The sequence below is a fragment of the Poeciliopsis prolifica genome, unplaced genomic scaffold (genome assembly GCF_027474105.1).
Source record: "Poeciliopsis prolifica strain line A6 unplaced genomic scaffold, Auburn_PproV2 SCAFFOLD003, whole genome shotgun sequence".
Classification (NCBI taxonomy): domain Eukaryota; kingdom Metazoa; phylum Chordata; class Actinopteri; order Cyprinodontiformes; family Poeciliidae; genus Poeciliopsis; species Poeciliopsis prolifica.
This window is the reverse complement of record NW_026562378.1, coordinates 1,785,889-1,802,051: the sequence shown is the minus strand read 5'-3', so window position 1 is coordinate 1,802,051 and position 16,163 is coordinate 1,785,889. Positions and strand designations below refer to the sequence as shown.

Below are 16,163 nucleotides of genomic sequence, written 5' to 3'. Positions count from 1 at the left end.
TGTGTGTGGTGTGTGTGTGTGTGTGTTGTGTGTGTGTGTGTGTGTGTGTGTGTGTGTGTGTGTGTGTCCTTACGGGAGCAGGGTGCTGCTGCCGGGTCATCTGCAGCCCTGTAGTAGTTGGAGTCACAGGGGCAGGAGACGGCGGCTCTGGTCTCTGAGTGGCTGTGTTGGGGACATTTCCCACACGGGCCGTCGCCTGCAACCGGCTTATAGAAACCCACCTCACAGGCTGCACAGAGACAGAGAAAACAGCCAATGTGTTTATTAGCATATCAACTTAATCAAACAATATTGTTAAACCTAACTCCAAATCATCCATCTGAAGATATATGGCCCTCTGCCCCCAGCCACTGAGTGTAATCTATAATTATCGGCTTGTAACGGCAGAAACTTCACAGCAGAGATGAAAGCCATTCTTGCCTCTGCTCAGATTTGGGCTGAAAATATCCTGAACTGTTGATACTCCCTGTGAGACCATCAGAATCCAGCCCAAGCTTTGGCGCTATTCAGCTTCTCTGATACATATTCACTTTTAACTCTGCACTTATTAATAATGGAGAGCTTGCTGATAAATATATTCTCTTTCCAGGCAGCTAATAGGCTTTTGCAATGGTAAATGGGGCAGATGTGGAGCTGCTTACACAGAAAAACAGCAGCAGCAGACAACTTTATCAGCTTGCTCTCCCCCTCACCAGATAATTTATGCTCCCCCTTAAATACATGTGCTGTCTAACAGACAGGGTACCAGCCTCCTTGTTGTCTTGTGAAGTTTATAGATGGCAGCCTTAGCCGTTCGGGTTTAAAGTGAGAAAAAGAAACTATAAAAGTGAATGAGCAAGATTTAAGCTCATTCAGTTCAGCTTATTTATGCAGCACCAATTGACAGCAAAAAAACAACAAATGAATCTAGTTTGAACATAAAAACATGTTTAAACATTCAATACAGTTAGTAACAAATACAGACTCTGCATCAATCACATACATTTTGATTGGATCTTTGTCATTAAACAAGGGAAGTTCAGCTTAATATTCACATAATTTTCTGCCTGAGGAAACCCAGATGTTTGCATTGAGTCCCTTGACTTGCATGAGTTAAAAGCAACAGTGGCTTCATGCAGAAATCCTGCATGCTCAACAAAGATGTAGCAACAGTGGGAAGGAAAACTCTCCCCTATCACAGTGAAAAACACTCAGCAAAACTTTGGTCATTGTGAGCTGTAATCTGCTACGGCCAACTGGAACTATAAAGCTGTTTTCACACCTGACAATCTGGTAAACTCAGTTTAATTGGGGACAAAGTCTCAACATTTGTTACACTTCCAGTCATTTTCAGCTGGTTTCAGTCAAAGTGCTTCTCGTTCACACTGCACTGTGTCAAACGAAGAAAACCTTTTGAAATCCCTGTTCCCCTCCTCGCCTGTGCTGGCACTGCACCACCAACCAATGACGGAAACGGCATGAAAACGTCTGAAGAAGACACAACACAACTTCCTTTTTGATTAAATGTAAACAGAAATGGAATGGGGTCAGATTATAGTGGCTGTAGGGTTTCTCTTTTGTCTTTGGAAAACCACCATGAGCGATTTCTTCTGATAAAGTGTTGTGTGTTTGTTTTGGTTGTATTTACCCAGAATGCCCTTTGCTTTAGTTTGTTAGCCTTTGGAGTGCTCTCCGGTCCAACAGGAGTTCACACCTGCATTTAAATTGCATTCACATTCACCTACAAACCGACACATCGGTTTGTCCTTACGGGAGCATCGGACATCGGTTTGTAGGTGGACCAGAGTTCACAATTTTGGTCGTCATCAGAGTTCAATTGCCCATCGTTATCTCCCCAAAATAAACTGGACTTTGTAGGCTAGCAAATTAAAGTTCAATTAAAGCGGACTAAACAAGGAGCAACAAATAAATAACTAAAATCTAAGTTGACTGCAACATTAGTGCCTTGAGAGTCTACTCAGGAGATTAATGCAGTTTAATAAAAAAGCCCTGTGCCAGTAGTAAAATCTATACAATGACAGAGAGTCCACAGTTATTCCTACCACTAGCTCTGCTAATTGCTCTTAGTCTGAGACAGAGATAGAATGAAACACAGAAAGACAGAGACAGGTGTATCATCTGTAGGACAAGTATTGACAGTAGCTTAGCTGACGGCCAGGCTGGATGTAGATTCTAGGAAGAGTAGCTGAGAGAGAATGTGAAGTTGATTACAGGTAAAACAGCAGATAATGCAAAATTGTTGCATTGTGTGAGGTTTTAGCTGAGTAAAGAAAAGCGATCACCATGTCCCCCAGCAGCCTTGGACTATAACTGCGGTACTTTATAGAACTAGATTGTTCAGCATGTTGTTGTTGTTGTGAATTGGTGCAACGAACAAAAACTGAATTGCATAAGATTAGCCTTCTTCTTGACATTTAAGAACTTCTTTCTGTTTCTCTAATACATAAAACCACAATAATATACATTCAAGGGGTTTGGATTGTTAAAAATGGAAAAAGTGCAATGGTGTGAAAACTCTTGCAATCCCTTATAATTTATGTACATTTAAGTGTTAAAACATCTCATCTGCTAAAAGTGCAACGTAATGCTTCTGTCAGCATGAGCAGAACCACAACCAGCAGCAAAAAAAAAAAAAAACAGCACAAATTATATTGCTGACAGTTTTGACTGGCGTGTGAAAATGAATTTAAAATAAGACATCAAAGACAAACTTCACATCACTGGAGAATCAGCCCGACTTATAAAGTACTTCAGGGCCGGTGTTTTATTTCCGCTCCTGCTTCAATACAGCTGATGACTCAAACAACTGAATTCCCTCATCATCATGTCAAGAGGTAATGAACACATCATTTGATTAATTTCAGGCAGAAAACAACTAAACATGCAGAATCTTGGCCCAAGTGAGATGCCATTCGGCACATCAAGGTTTGAGGTATTTATACAAACCCTGTTTGTTCCTCTTTGCCTTCCTACCTATCAACTTACATTTGTGCTGATATTGAAAACAATTCAGATGTCAGTGACAATGTGCCTGATGCATAAGGGCAGATCTACTCATTCATTTCTATGCTAACTGCACTGACTGAACAAATTAGTTATTGTTACATGTTTGACTAAGCTTGTGAAGCTATTGGTGCACAGAATCAGCCATTCCTAATTCATGTGGTGTTTCAATTATCCATGAATATATGTCATATAAGTTATGTTGAACACAAATAGACAACCATGTTTGAAAGCATGCAATTCTGTCCCACCTGAGCAATGATATCAAAGAATGAGCTTTAACTGTACACCGTCAGCAGCAGAGCCATCACTGGCGTTAGCACCGTCCACAGGACTTCTCTGAGTCTGAATGAGGTTCTATAGATTTTATAATTATTCACTAGTAAATAAAGCAACTGGCTGACATTTATGTCGATGTACACAATCCATATAAAAATATAACTGGACTTTGCAAAGACACGAACAAAAGAAATGGCAGCAAAATATCTGTAACTAATAAACCAAAAGTCTTTTCTATAAGTAGAAACAGACTTTTCACTTAGCGTCATACAAATGATAGCATAAGAAAAAGCTTTTGTTACTTAGACCCATGCTGGTCATTATTCAATTTTCATTAGTTAGTTTTTGCCATTTATGAGTCACAGTAATGCCCATTTCTGCCTGTTCTTTCAGCTACAGAAACAGGCTCCAATTAGGAGTGACTGGAGAACACAGAGGAGCGGAGGAAGCAAATAAAAGCCAATTGTGTTTCAGTAATACTTATTTTACTCAAGTTATATATTTCCTGTTAAACTGATGAGAGATATATGGAGCCATACTTCAGTGAGCTCATCATGTTCCACATCAAATTTCAGATCACATTGGTGTTGAACAAATTTAAATATTATTACTTTTCAAACAAGTGTTCAATTCTACCTGTTTGTATTATATGTCTGCCTCAAAAGTAGTTAAAGAAGCAAATGCGGCCTGCATTGCTCCTGGTTGCCTAAAGAGGGCAGACCTGAGCCAGTGCGGCTCTGGAATAAAAATGCTAATTAAAAACCTGAAAGTTTGTGGAGCTTAATGTTAAAACAATTTATTTATCTTGAAATGCTAGTATTTTTTATATTAATTTAGAATTTCTGTTAAAATAACCCTAATAGATGGTCACACTTCAATACCATTTATATTTTATAGTTTTGACTCACCCATTGTAAGAAGATTAATTCTGGAAATCTGATCCTCATGTGAGTCCATCTTAGCAAAACATATCTGGGAGATCGATCAAAACTATGAACAACAGAACAACCAAAGTGAAAGATTTTTCTTAATCTTATATTGTGTTATATTGATTGGATATATTTCTTCATATTCATTTCAATATTAAAGTGAATGTCCTCTTGCAGAATGATTTTCACAATATCATAATGCAACTTAGTTTGATCTAAAGCTGCTGTTTTGTGACTGTTATCTGTTTATTTTGTAGTCATTTTTGCTTTTAATGTATTATTTGATCTATGTATGTCAGATTTATTAGTTCATGTTGAATGTGTTGATCCCAGGAAGAGCAGATGCAGGGACCTGCAACTAATGGGGATCCAGATAAAAGAAAGGAAGACATTTTTTCTTTGCAAAGCAGCAGAATGTTGTGAGTAACTCTCAAGTCATTAAAATGGCAACCTTAATAGCGTGGAGACATTCTGCAAAGCTGAAAGGAAATGTGCTGCCGGCTGATATTCTTGTTCCAGTCACTTTAAGCAACAGAGCGACATTTCATTCAACCTAACTAAAGTTCTAATAGGAATATAGGGAAAAAAACAACATCTTTCTCCTAAGCGATCTAAAAGCCAGTACAGTTGTGTGGCATCTTCAGCTCAGTGTTTAAACCTGACTGAAGACAACAGTGTTCATCCCTTTCACACCCTCAAAGTCCATCCAAAGCAAGAAGCAATCCCTTCCAGCAAAATCCATCCCAGACTGTTTGTCTCATTCTTGTTTTTATCCCATTAATCCCTCCATCTCTTGAAGGTTTTGTTGAGCACCCCGAGTTGAGAAGCCAGTCACGTCAGACCTCAGAGCAGCTCGTTCATCAACCAGAGAGAGACAGCAAGCACTCTGAAGTCTCTGACAGCTTCACTGGGGGCTCTTCGCTCACGCACCCCCCCCCCCCCCCACACACACACGCACACACGCAAAGCTTTTGCTAATGTAAACTGAACACAAACATAAACACACGGTTTGTGTTTCCTGCTGCCAGGGTAAGCGCTTGCAACGCGATGCTCAGGTAAACACTCAAAGAAGAAATATGAAGACCGGCTACTTGAACTTTTCACTTCTGATGTACTTTTTGGTTGATATTACAGGAGGACAAATTGGGACTTGAAAGTTGCTTAGCAAAATCTCAACCTTGCAACATCTGAGAGAGCACGGTTCATTCCATTAAAGCTGTGTATGTAACCCCACGTCGCCCTCTGCTACGCTGCAGTTAGCACAGGCTGTTGAGAATGCTACGGCTAGTTAGCATCGTCACCGATGATGGGGGGGATATACTGTTAGTTGTTTCTCTGGTATTAGCACATTTAGCAGCAAGTACATGGTATTGATTGACAGCAGAATAAACATGCAATACTTCCAGAATAATTAGCAGAAAATAGCTGTGAAAAAAAAAGCTTTGATAGAGTTATAAATTCTGATGTGACCAACTCCGTGAAACAGAATCAGTAGTTTAAAGAAACGTCTTAAAGTCCTGTGGCTGCAACTTGACTCTGAAGCGTTAAAACATTCAGTATTTCCTTATTTGGAAAATTTATACCAACTATAACTCCTGAAGATGCTAATTTTATAGCAGTTTGGTGTAGAGTTCTTATAAAATTATGACTTTATTCTCATATTAAAAACAAACAAACCAACAACAACAACAACAACAACAAAAACTCTTTCATGGTAAGCAAGTGGCTGTAGCTGGCAGAAGGAAACATACAAAGCCTACAAAACCTTTTGGGTTTTCTGTGAATGCAAAATCTTCTGCTCTTGCTCTTTACTGTTGCAAATTTTGCACAATCATTTTGAATAACAATCTGTCTGTATACTTTTTGAACAAGAATAAGGTGATGAAACTGACCAGTTACCAATGTTTGCATGTTTAAACTGTGTTTTCACATCCCGGTGAATCGTTTTTTCCTCTTTTCAGAATCACACAGGCTGAGCATTAAATGTTACTGAGTAAATAAACAGAACTTGGAAAACATTTTGAGACTTAAAACATTACAAATGAACAATTTAAAACCTAAATGTCAGTTGATGCAGCTCATTTTATGCATCCCTTTCAACAATAAGGTCATCGAATGCTGGTGCCAGATAAATGATTAAATATGATCATATTCTCAAAAGTATTTCGATTCGGACAGCGTGAAATGCAAGATATTTCCGCTGGGGGGGAACACGACAGAAAACACTCTGTAACCCCAAACATCTGCCAAAGGCATCTCTGAGCCTTTGGCAGCATTTGCCTAGAGATAAATACTTAAATGTACAACTCTTTGGTCCACTGCATGTTTGAAGTGCTTGAGAAGTAAATGTGGTACAATGTGGATCTTGAAATATAAACTTTTTTTACCAGAGGAATGGGGAAACAGAGGGTGGAGGGAAAAGAAAGACCTTCTGAGTGGGTTCCACTGCTGTTAGCTCAACTGTTTACAGAACATGTGCTTTTGTAGCACGTCCTGTGTGCGTGAGCATGTGTGTGAGTCTGCTCATGTTGGCTGTTTGCATGTCCGTAGCTGTCAGCGTAGTGCGCTCGCTACCAGAGAATCTGCATTACAATGAATCCTAATAGCTGTGCAGGGGGATTGTATGCTGACCTTGATTTATTCAGCGTATAAGTGGGTAAATAAATACATCAGAATAAAGTGGGAGCTGGAGAGAGCACACCTTCGTTCCACACGTGAGGAGACTGGGTTAGTAGTCTGAGGTGATTGCCCGTCTTTAGGAGCAAAAGGGGTGAAAAAGAATTAAAAAAAGAAACAGATCAGATTTTTCTTTAGGCTTGTGATGGAGAGACGATCAGGCCTTTCGCCCAAAGCCTGCTGGAGACAGACACCAGCTCCCCCCATGACTCTTTTAAACAACGGATGGATGATTGATAGTGAACCAACTGTAGCTGGATGCAGCTTGGACAGCAGTTGTGAAATTCACCTCATATCAACAAGGTTTCCTCCCATTTAAATTTTTACAGTGTACAGTCTAGGCTGACTGGATGCTACAGGTAGACATGTGGACATGGACTGAGTTTTCTCCTGCCTGGTTAAGTGCCAGTCCATGACGGCTCTTTTTTCATTGTGATCTGTTTTAACATAGATTTAGGATTGATATTATGTATGACATTTTATCATGATATCTTGTTTTGCTGTCTTTTTAAAGGCTTTATGTTGTTAAAGGCCCATGTGGGGATGTGCCTTGCAAATTAGCTAAAGCTATAAATTCTCTTGCGTTCTGTTTTCCTTGTACTTACTAAGAAAGAGAGAAAGAGAGACAGAAAGGAGTTTGCTTATGGTGTTTCAGGTGAGTCAATAAGTTTGATGCAGAGTGATCTTACTGGTGTTTAAAAATGTATGTTCTGACCTGAAGTTCTGGAGTGGTCCACCTTTCTTAAGCAACATGAGAAACCTTAATGTTCCCAAAGAGCAGAGTTTACTGATAGTCATTCTCTTAGTTATTTATTTATTTTAATTTCTGATTTTTTACAAAACAATGAGCACCATACATAGTTATTCAAGTCATAATTATTCTTTTTTTGTGTTGGTGCCTGTTTTTAAAGTTAACCCTGCAGAGCACTCTGTTGTGCTCTCAGTTCCACACATCCATGTGTTCTGGTAGAAAACAAAGCTGTTTGCTACATGATCGTACTGAAGCCACACGGCTGGAACTGACATTCTCCTAGACATTGGTATGTAAAAATAGATTTTTTTTAATCTTATCTTTTCAGGCAAAAATGTGAGAGTTTAAAAAAAGAAAAGAAGAAAAATGAAATTTGTAAGGGGATAAATTCTTTATCACCAATTTATTTCAGTGCGCTGCTGTTATAATTGTAATATATGTTTTCTACGCACTGACTTTAAAACACATCAATTAAAAACAAACCTTAAGCCAACTTGATTCACTCAAGCTAACATATACTGTGATCAAAACTTTTCCAGTTCAATCATCCTCAGTTTTAAATAAATATTTTGTGTATATGTAGTTCCAAATTATTAGAGCTGCAGTTAGTGGTAATGCCCAAAAAACATAAGGTTTTATTTAAAAGTTAAAGGAATACATATTGTTTAACAAGAAGGGTTTTTTTTCTAAATAAATAAAATCACGAGTTAAAAATTGTGTTTTTATTTCCTGATCTTATCTTGTTCTACTATTACAATAAAAAATATATATATATACTGAAACATTCAAATGTGACAAAGCTAAAGACAGGCAAAGCCTAAAACCAGTTTTTCACACCACTGATTAAGAAGGATTAGAGTTTTATTCTGCCTATCCAAAAAAATTAAAAATCCTTAAAGGTTACTAAGTAAAATGTTGTTCAAATGAGACAAAAGAAATGTTTTTGTCTTACAGGAGCTAAATTCAACACTCACTGACAAAAGGTTTTCTACTAGTGAACCCTGAATCTAGCCCTAAATGCAAAACCTTTATTTTAAATCCTAAATTTGATTTGTTATACTCTTAATACATATAAAACAACAAAATATGAACACAGCCCTTCTAAATGACCAGATGTCAGAGATGAGGTGTATTGATGGCGTGTTTGTACAAGTTTATTGCCTAGATTTTGCCTTTTAATTTAACTAATTATCTGAACTTTGTGCATCCTCAATGATCAAACTGTTAAGTTGTGCATTTTAGTAAAGACGTTGAGATTGTTGTCCTGGTTTTGGAAAATACCTCTGCTGGTTCCCTGGGGAAAATATGGAGCCACAAACAAGCCACTGAGGCAGTAAGCATGATGGATGAACATGTCTGGGAGATCAGCTGTGGAAATGGGACACTCAGCATGCCTGCTGTCCCTCCTGTTACAGTGATAACCAGGATGGTAACAAGGAAACGCTAAATGAAGGCATCAACTTCCAGTTTAAGGTAAGCTTGATTTACGCTGGGCAACACGCAGCGCGAGGAGATGGATGACCTTGAAGAGTAAATGGACTGAAGTGGGTAAGGCTCCTTCAGGGAGAACAGATTTGTTGCTTCAGCTAATCTCTCTCAGAGTCAAACAACATCACAAAGAAAACTTCATAATATCCTAATGCATACAGCAAAGCCCTTTGGTACAAAATAAAACAATTTTCTGAGGGGGGTTCTATTGAGAGCTTATGAGCTACTGACACCTTACCAAGAACATCAAATTCTCTTGAATTTTAATAGATCGTACCATGGTACATATCATCTCTATCTGAACTATATCAGCCTAATTGCTGACCCTGATCCCTATCAGCTGATTGGTTGCTGTTGACAGTTCCTGAAACCAGGCGGAAGCGCAGAGGCGACAGAGCATTTGTTGCTATTGCCCTCAAGTTTACCTTTGAGAGTCAGACAGGCCTCCTCTCTTCTGTTTTTGAATCTCTTTTTAAAGCACACCTTTTAAAAGAGACCAAAAGTCCAGACAGAGCACCAACTTCCCTTTCACCGGCTCAACTCAGAAACTCTAACAAGTCACGCCAACAGACGATTCAAAGACTACTTGAATGATATATCAGGTCCTAAAAGTAGACAAGAAAACAAAATACCTACAGGTCCTAAGTGAAAGGACATTGATGTCTTGGAGTCTGTAAGTAAGAATCTGGGCCCACTGAAGGAGTTCACAGATGCTCCAGCCTCAGATTATGTGAGTGTGTTCTGCCTGAAACCTGAGCTCCATCTCATCAACAACATACTTCTTGCTACTCCTGAAAATGACAGAACTGACAAAGGAAATGAAGAAAGGGATCCTGCAGTATTTAAATGAGAAGTACTCCAACCAAGAGACAGATAAATAGCTGGATACGGCCTCCGTTGTCGATCCTCGATTCGGAGATGCCTACATCTTCTGCAAAGTCTTTATTTATTTATTTATTTATTTATTTTTTACCAAAAACATATCATGAGATATATTGTCACAACCAACCATCTTGATATCTATTACAGTAGATATCAAGATATATATTTTATGCCATGTCACACATCCATAATAGGGTAGGTAAGTAGATAAGTAGGTAGGTAGATAAGTAGGTAGGTAGATAAGTAGGTAGGTAGATAGGTGGGTTGCAAGTTAATGTTGCAAGTTAAAGCGAGTGCAGACAATGGATGGATGGGTGTTTAGGTGTTTTGGCTCCATTTTGTGCATCTCGACGCAAATACCAAGAATGGGCATTAGCATCTCCAGACCTGCTCCAGTCCCACCTCCCCTATCCTACTTATCAGCCTCCCCCGCTGCGCTCAAATCAATTCCATCAATGAAGCCATCACAAAGAGACTATTACCACAATGTTTTCCTGTGGAAAATGCCTGGTAATTACAAATCAAACGAGACAAATACATCCCATTAACGAGCGTTAAACGGATGTTAATTATCCGATTGAATGGCTGTCACCATTAAGCTGTGTCTGGAACTTGGGGAACGGGGGCCGGGGGGAAGGAGGGGTCGAGGTCTCAAAAAAAAATAGACTGGCACTTTAAAAAGCGAATTAACTGCATACTGAGAAGATCAGGCAGCGTGAAGCACATGTGGCAGGAATGCAGGCGAGGGGATGCGGGGGAGACATGGAGGGGTGGGCAGCTAAACTTTCTTCCTTTCCTGACATTAGCAATTGCTGCAATGCATTAGAGGGGAAATTAATCAACAGTCTTTTATTATTTATATATTTGAAAAGGACAAAGTGTACGGTAGGAGAGCCGAACAGAGGCAGGAGTCACACTGTGCTAATGTGGCCACAGCCATTCAATCAGGCTGTTCCAGTCAAAACATATCCATCACAATAGGTAAAAAAAGGAAAAGAAAAGAAAGGGATGATTTGCCTGTTTGAGTCTATCCAGAGGTACAGTACAGAGAGTCTCAACAACTGAATTCATGTCTGTCATAAGGCTGCAAATCATCCAGTAAATGAGACGAGATGAAGGTAATTTTCTTCTCAAACACTTCCACATGACTTGACATGTTACCGTATTAGTATATACTTTTAAAACTTAATCGAAACGATACCAGCAGACACGATACATACGTTAACAAAAACTCTTTTTTCCCTTATGCATTTAGAAGTATTCCTGCTCCTTAAATTTTAGACATTTTATATTTGGAAGTATGAAGTTCTACACCAATAAAAGTAATGGAGAAATTTAAATATCAACAGCATAGTATATTTTTGCAGTACTTCATTTTAAATAGGTAATATAATACAAGCTAAAAACTATAACAGTGTTCTCTCACATCCAATGTGTCCTTAAAGCTGCAGCACATTAATTACAAAATTAATTTCATTTTTTTCATGTGACATCATTTGCGATAGGTAGTATTGTAACATTTATTTGACTTTTATGTGTAATCGTAGCGCTTTATTGTTACAAGTTGTTTTACTGATTGGAGGTTTTTCTGTTGTCGCTTTGACTGAATACTTGCTGTACTGTACCAGCAAGTATTTCGCAAGTTTTTATCTAAATTAGGTAATTTTATGGTTCCATTTCCACATAGTAGCATTTATACCTAAAGCAAAAAATCAACATCTAATCATGTGATCGGTATCGGTGATCGGCAGTGATCAGCCTTCATGGGTGATCGGAATCGGCAACAAAAAACCTGATCAACTGATCCCTAGATTTCAACAATGTCCATAATTTTCTACTTTGTTATATCTGGCTCATCACTGCGTGACCAACAATGACTGGAGTGTTTTGCACTCCAGTTGTATTTTAATAAGTCTTTTCAAGAACTCATGATAACTGACAGACAGCAAACTTTCTACACACTTTCAAAGAATTTAACATTAACGCAATTAGTGGCAAACGCTCACATGTTCATTCCAGACCGGTGGACTCTCCAGCGGAGGAAAGCAAATGACAAGCACGCTGTGTTCTCATCAGTTTAACTCAACAAGAAGTCAGGGCAGAAAATCATTTGAAGGAGTCCCGCGGTCCCCTCAGACAGAGGCTGCCAGCTTCTCAGTGATCCGCTATCGTGTTGCCTGTCTCTTTACTGTCAGGACTGATAGCTGCAGGATGCTTGGCTGGGACACGGGGGCCTCACATGGACCAAGGGGGGAACACCTCGATCAATAATTCACCCAGTAGCTCTCAGACTTCTCTTTCCGTGACTTGTTGTGTTCCTAAAGTAAGCATTCACACGGGCAGCGGCTGAACGGGTGTGTGTTCAGAACGGGCTTGTAGGTTGTAAGAGCTACGAATGTGTGTGGAAGCTGGTGCACGAGAAGACGTGCACACCTGCTGAGGAGATAGGGCTTCGGCCAATCACAAGACAGATTGGTGGTAAGTTGGAGAGAGTCTGAGATATGATTCATTCTGTTATCGCTTTTTCTCTCACACACAAACACACACATACGCACTCTCTTGGTCCATGGTTTAAGAGCATTAAAATGTCAATGTGAGTTTGTTTCCTTAATTCTTTCCCTTTTCTGACTCGTCATCTTTATTTCTTTACCCTCTTTTGTTTTTTACCCATTTAGTCTTCCTTTTCTTTATCAGTTTTGTTTTTCATCACCTTTTTGCTCTTTTTCTTTCATTTCACACTTTTTCTATGCTTCTTATTAACCTATTTTTCTTCCTTCCTTTTTTCCCCTAATGCATCTTTTTCCTCTCTCCCCAACCATCTGGTTATAATTTTGTTTTTATATCTTCTTCTCATTAATCTCATCCTCTCTCTTTGCTTTACCATTTGCTCTTTATTCCCCTTTTGATTTCTCATTTAAATATCTTTATTTCATTCTTCCTCTTTGCTTTGTTTCTTCTGTTCTCATCTCCTTAATTAAAGCAAAGTCAAAATTTAATACAATTGAAAAGGAAATGTAAGGAGGCCATTTTCACAAGACATAGAAATATGGGTGAGCGTTAGCTCTTATGTGTTCATGTAAATTAAGGCTAACACATATGAGTGTGTGGGTATGAATGTATATATTTAGACAAATATTAACCCAGATAAAATGGAAAATTAATTAACCAATGTCTTTTTTTTTAATTTTGTAATGAGGGTCAATTTGAAAATAATGTGTGAGTTTATGGGGTGGAGTTCATAAGTTTCTTTCTTCTTCCATCTCCTTTAAGTTTAAGATTATTATGGTACAAAAATATGTCTTTTGCATTACTTGTTCATGTGTGTGACTTTATCCTTCCATCGTGTTAGAAAAAAACAGATAAATAAATCATATAAATAAGCTGGTGGAGGATTAGATGCACAGCTCAGACGGCACCAGCTTGGACAGAACACTATGACTATTAACTACTCCAAACATCTGTCCTTTCAAGGACCAAGAAAGCTGTTTCCTGTTTACAGGTTTTCACAATCTGAGGTGGGCTCACACTGAGCAGAAGAAAACACAACAGAACCCTGAAACAAAACTTTTGGTCAACATCCAAAATGGTACTGCATCACTTAACATCTCCCTGAACACACAATCAGACAGAGTTCATGATTATTTCCACTTGCTAACGCCACTAAAATTCAGTTCTGCTTTCAAGAAAGACCTGTCCACACAAAACAACAGAACACTGATGAGATGACCTGGTCAACATCTCCAAGACAGATTAGAGCACTGTTTACTTGAGAAGTTCCAGGATTTAGGGGGAAACATAAATTGTTACCTATTTTGGGAAAAAAAAGAAAAAAAAGACCATTATTTTAGAAAAGTGATAATATGAGAAGGTCTTTCTGACCCAGGAACATGAAGCACATGTAGGAACTTGTGAGGTTTAGATCCTACATGTGTCTTAAAGCAACATGGTAGACAGAACAGGATTCCAGACAGCTGGCAGAAGCATTTCTGTAAATAATGTCTTTATATTTATTGAGATTGAACAAGGACTCATGCTGTTTTTTTTAGCAGTGAGAGAATAAAAATATGTTTTTCAAAAAGAACTAATACGTTTCTTTCAAAATGCTTCAATATGAAAAATTAAAGAGAGATTTTATTTAGTTATATCTATATAGATTATAGATATCATAATCTGGTTCCAACTCTATTCAGTAGCCTTGGTTGGTTAGAAGCTTGGAAACTGAGAAAAAAAATCTTTAGGAACCACATTGAGTCAGAATTATATCAAATATTCAAAACCATTATAATAAGCAGTTTAAGCAGTGTGCAACAGTTTTGCCTAAATTGTCAATTTAAATAAAGTATCCTGCTTCATAAAAATGCACCGTTTTGTTAAAGTTTGTTCATTAAAGTCTGTGGTTTTACCGAGGCTGGTGTGAAAACATTCATGGGGAACTTTCCTGTCTCTCCTTTTCCTCTCACCGACCCGTCACACTTATCACCATCCATCAGTCAGGTCCGAGCAGACAGACAAAATTAATTAGTCCTGGCCCAGAAACAACAAACACCTCTCCGCTGAGGCTCGCTCTCTAATAAAGAGATGCACAAACACTTAATGAGACACACGCAGCAGGAACGCCACACACACACTTTCTCCATTAATCCCCACGTCGCCGAGGCCTTGGCGTCCAACCCGCAGATTGCAGCGGCTGCAGCTGCCAAAACTGTCAGATGCTTTTTGTTTGGTCACACCGGAGGATCTGGTCTGGCTGCCTGGCAGAAGACCAAGTCAAGGTATTTTTGTTTCATGCTAGGAATTGGATTGGCATTTATTTGACTGCTAAATACACGTATTGTAGAATTAAGTCTCTGGTTAAATATAGTAAATTACACACTAAAGGGTCAGTATTATGTATTTTCCAGACACATGGTGGCATTTTACAGCACAATCAAGTAACTATGTTGCCTTCAACTGCTGTGCATATCAAATGTGACTTAAAAGAAACTTGACTTTGTAATTTTGCACAATAAAATTGGGCCTCTATCTCTTTAAGAAACCCTTGCTGTTTGGAAATTGTTTTGGTGACAAAAAACACTGTCCATTATTTGCATAAGCTAAATGATAGAAAATCAGTTAATACATTAACTGTTCTTTAGCCATTTTATTGCCGACGTACAGACAGGAGGAACATGCTCTCATCTAATGGCAGCCAGTGAAGTTAGCGAGAGGTTGTGCAATCCCAGGTGAGGCTCAGCTAGCTGCTGCCTCACCGGCTTCGCTTCCGAGCATTTGAATGGGAAAAGGGAAAAATTCAGCGATTTTGAAGAAAAAATAATCAGAATTGGTTAAACTAGATGAAAAATAGGTACTTTATAGTACAAACCACAGGGTGAAAATAGTAATATAAATTATTTTATCATTATACATCATTCTCCCCTGACCGCATGTCACTGCCATAAATACTATCAGAGTCATAAATCAAAAAATGAAAAAAGAAGATCACATACCAAGATCAGCAGACTGATGAAACTCTGGCAGAAACACACATTTATGACTCTTTTGCAAAGGTAGCAGTCTCATTTATTTTGAGTGAAACAGACTGAGGTAAATTCAAGCCAATCAAATCTCGCTCTTCGACAGGTACCAAGAGCTGCTGGGTCTGTCCGCTGAATCCCACCAGCGTTTCTTTCAGGGTCTGAAGCTCCTAATGAAGACGCAGTTAAGCGATTTGGGGAACAGATGATTTAGTGAGAACGTCATTATTCCCCGGCTCGTGGCTCACTTGAGAAGAACATGATATTCATAATTGCTGTCAGAATCAACTTGTGGCAGGCTGCTATCAGGAACGTGAGAGGAGCTAAAATTGAAAGCGTCTCCAGAGTCGGAGCGGCGGGGGAATACAGAGTGATCAAATTAGTTCCGTCCTCCTGGCGGTTTGTAAACAGCCACTGATCAACAACATTGTTTCAGTTTGGAAGGAGGATGACATGAGAGGCTCCGGAAACACACCCATAGTCACAGCTTCTGGGTGGAAAGACTCTACACACACACACGCACACACACACACACTCACGCACACACCCACGCACGGACGCACCCCCTCACACACACACACACACACACACACGCACACACACACTCCTCTGATGCCAATACATCGGAGAGTTTGAGCTGAA

The 16,163-nt window shown here is 39.0% G+C and overlaps 1 protein-coding gene across 2 annotated transcripts in view; it reads right to left on the bottom strand.

The window, feature by feature from the left end:
* Positions 1-16,163, bottom strand: part of epha8 (eph receptor A8) — a 122,592-nt gene that overhangs the window by 25,828 nt on the left and 80,601 nt on the right. For both annotated transcript variants that reach the window (XM_055026116.1, XM_055026123.1), the window contains exon 7: positions 74-229. In XM_055026116.1, coding sequence (XP_054882091.1) covers positions 74-229 — 156 coding nt within the window. The remainder of the gene's footprint in view (positions 1-73; positions 230-16,163) is intronic.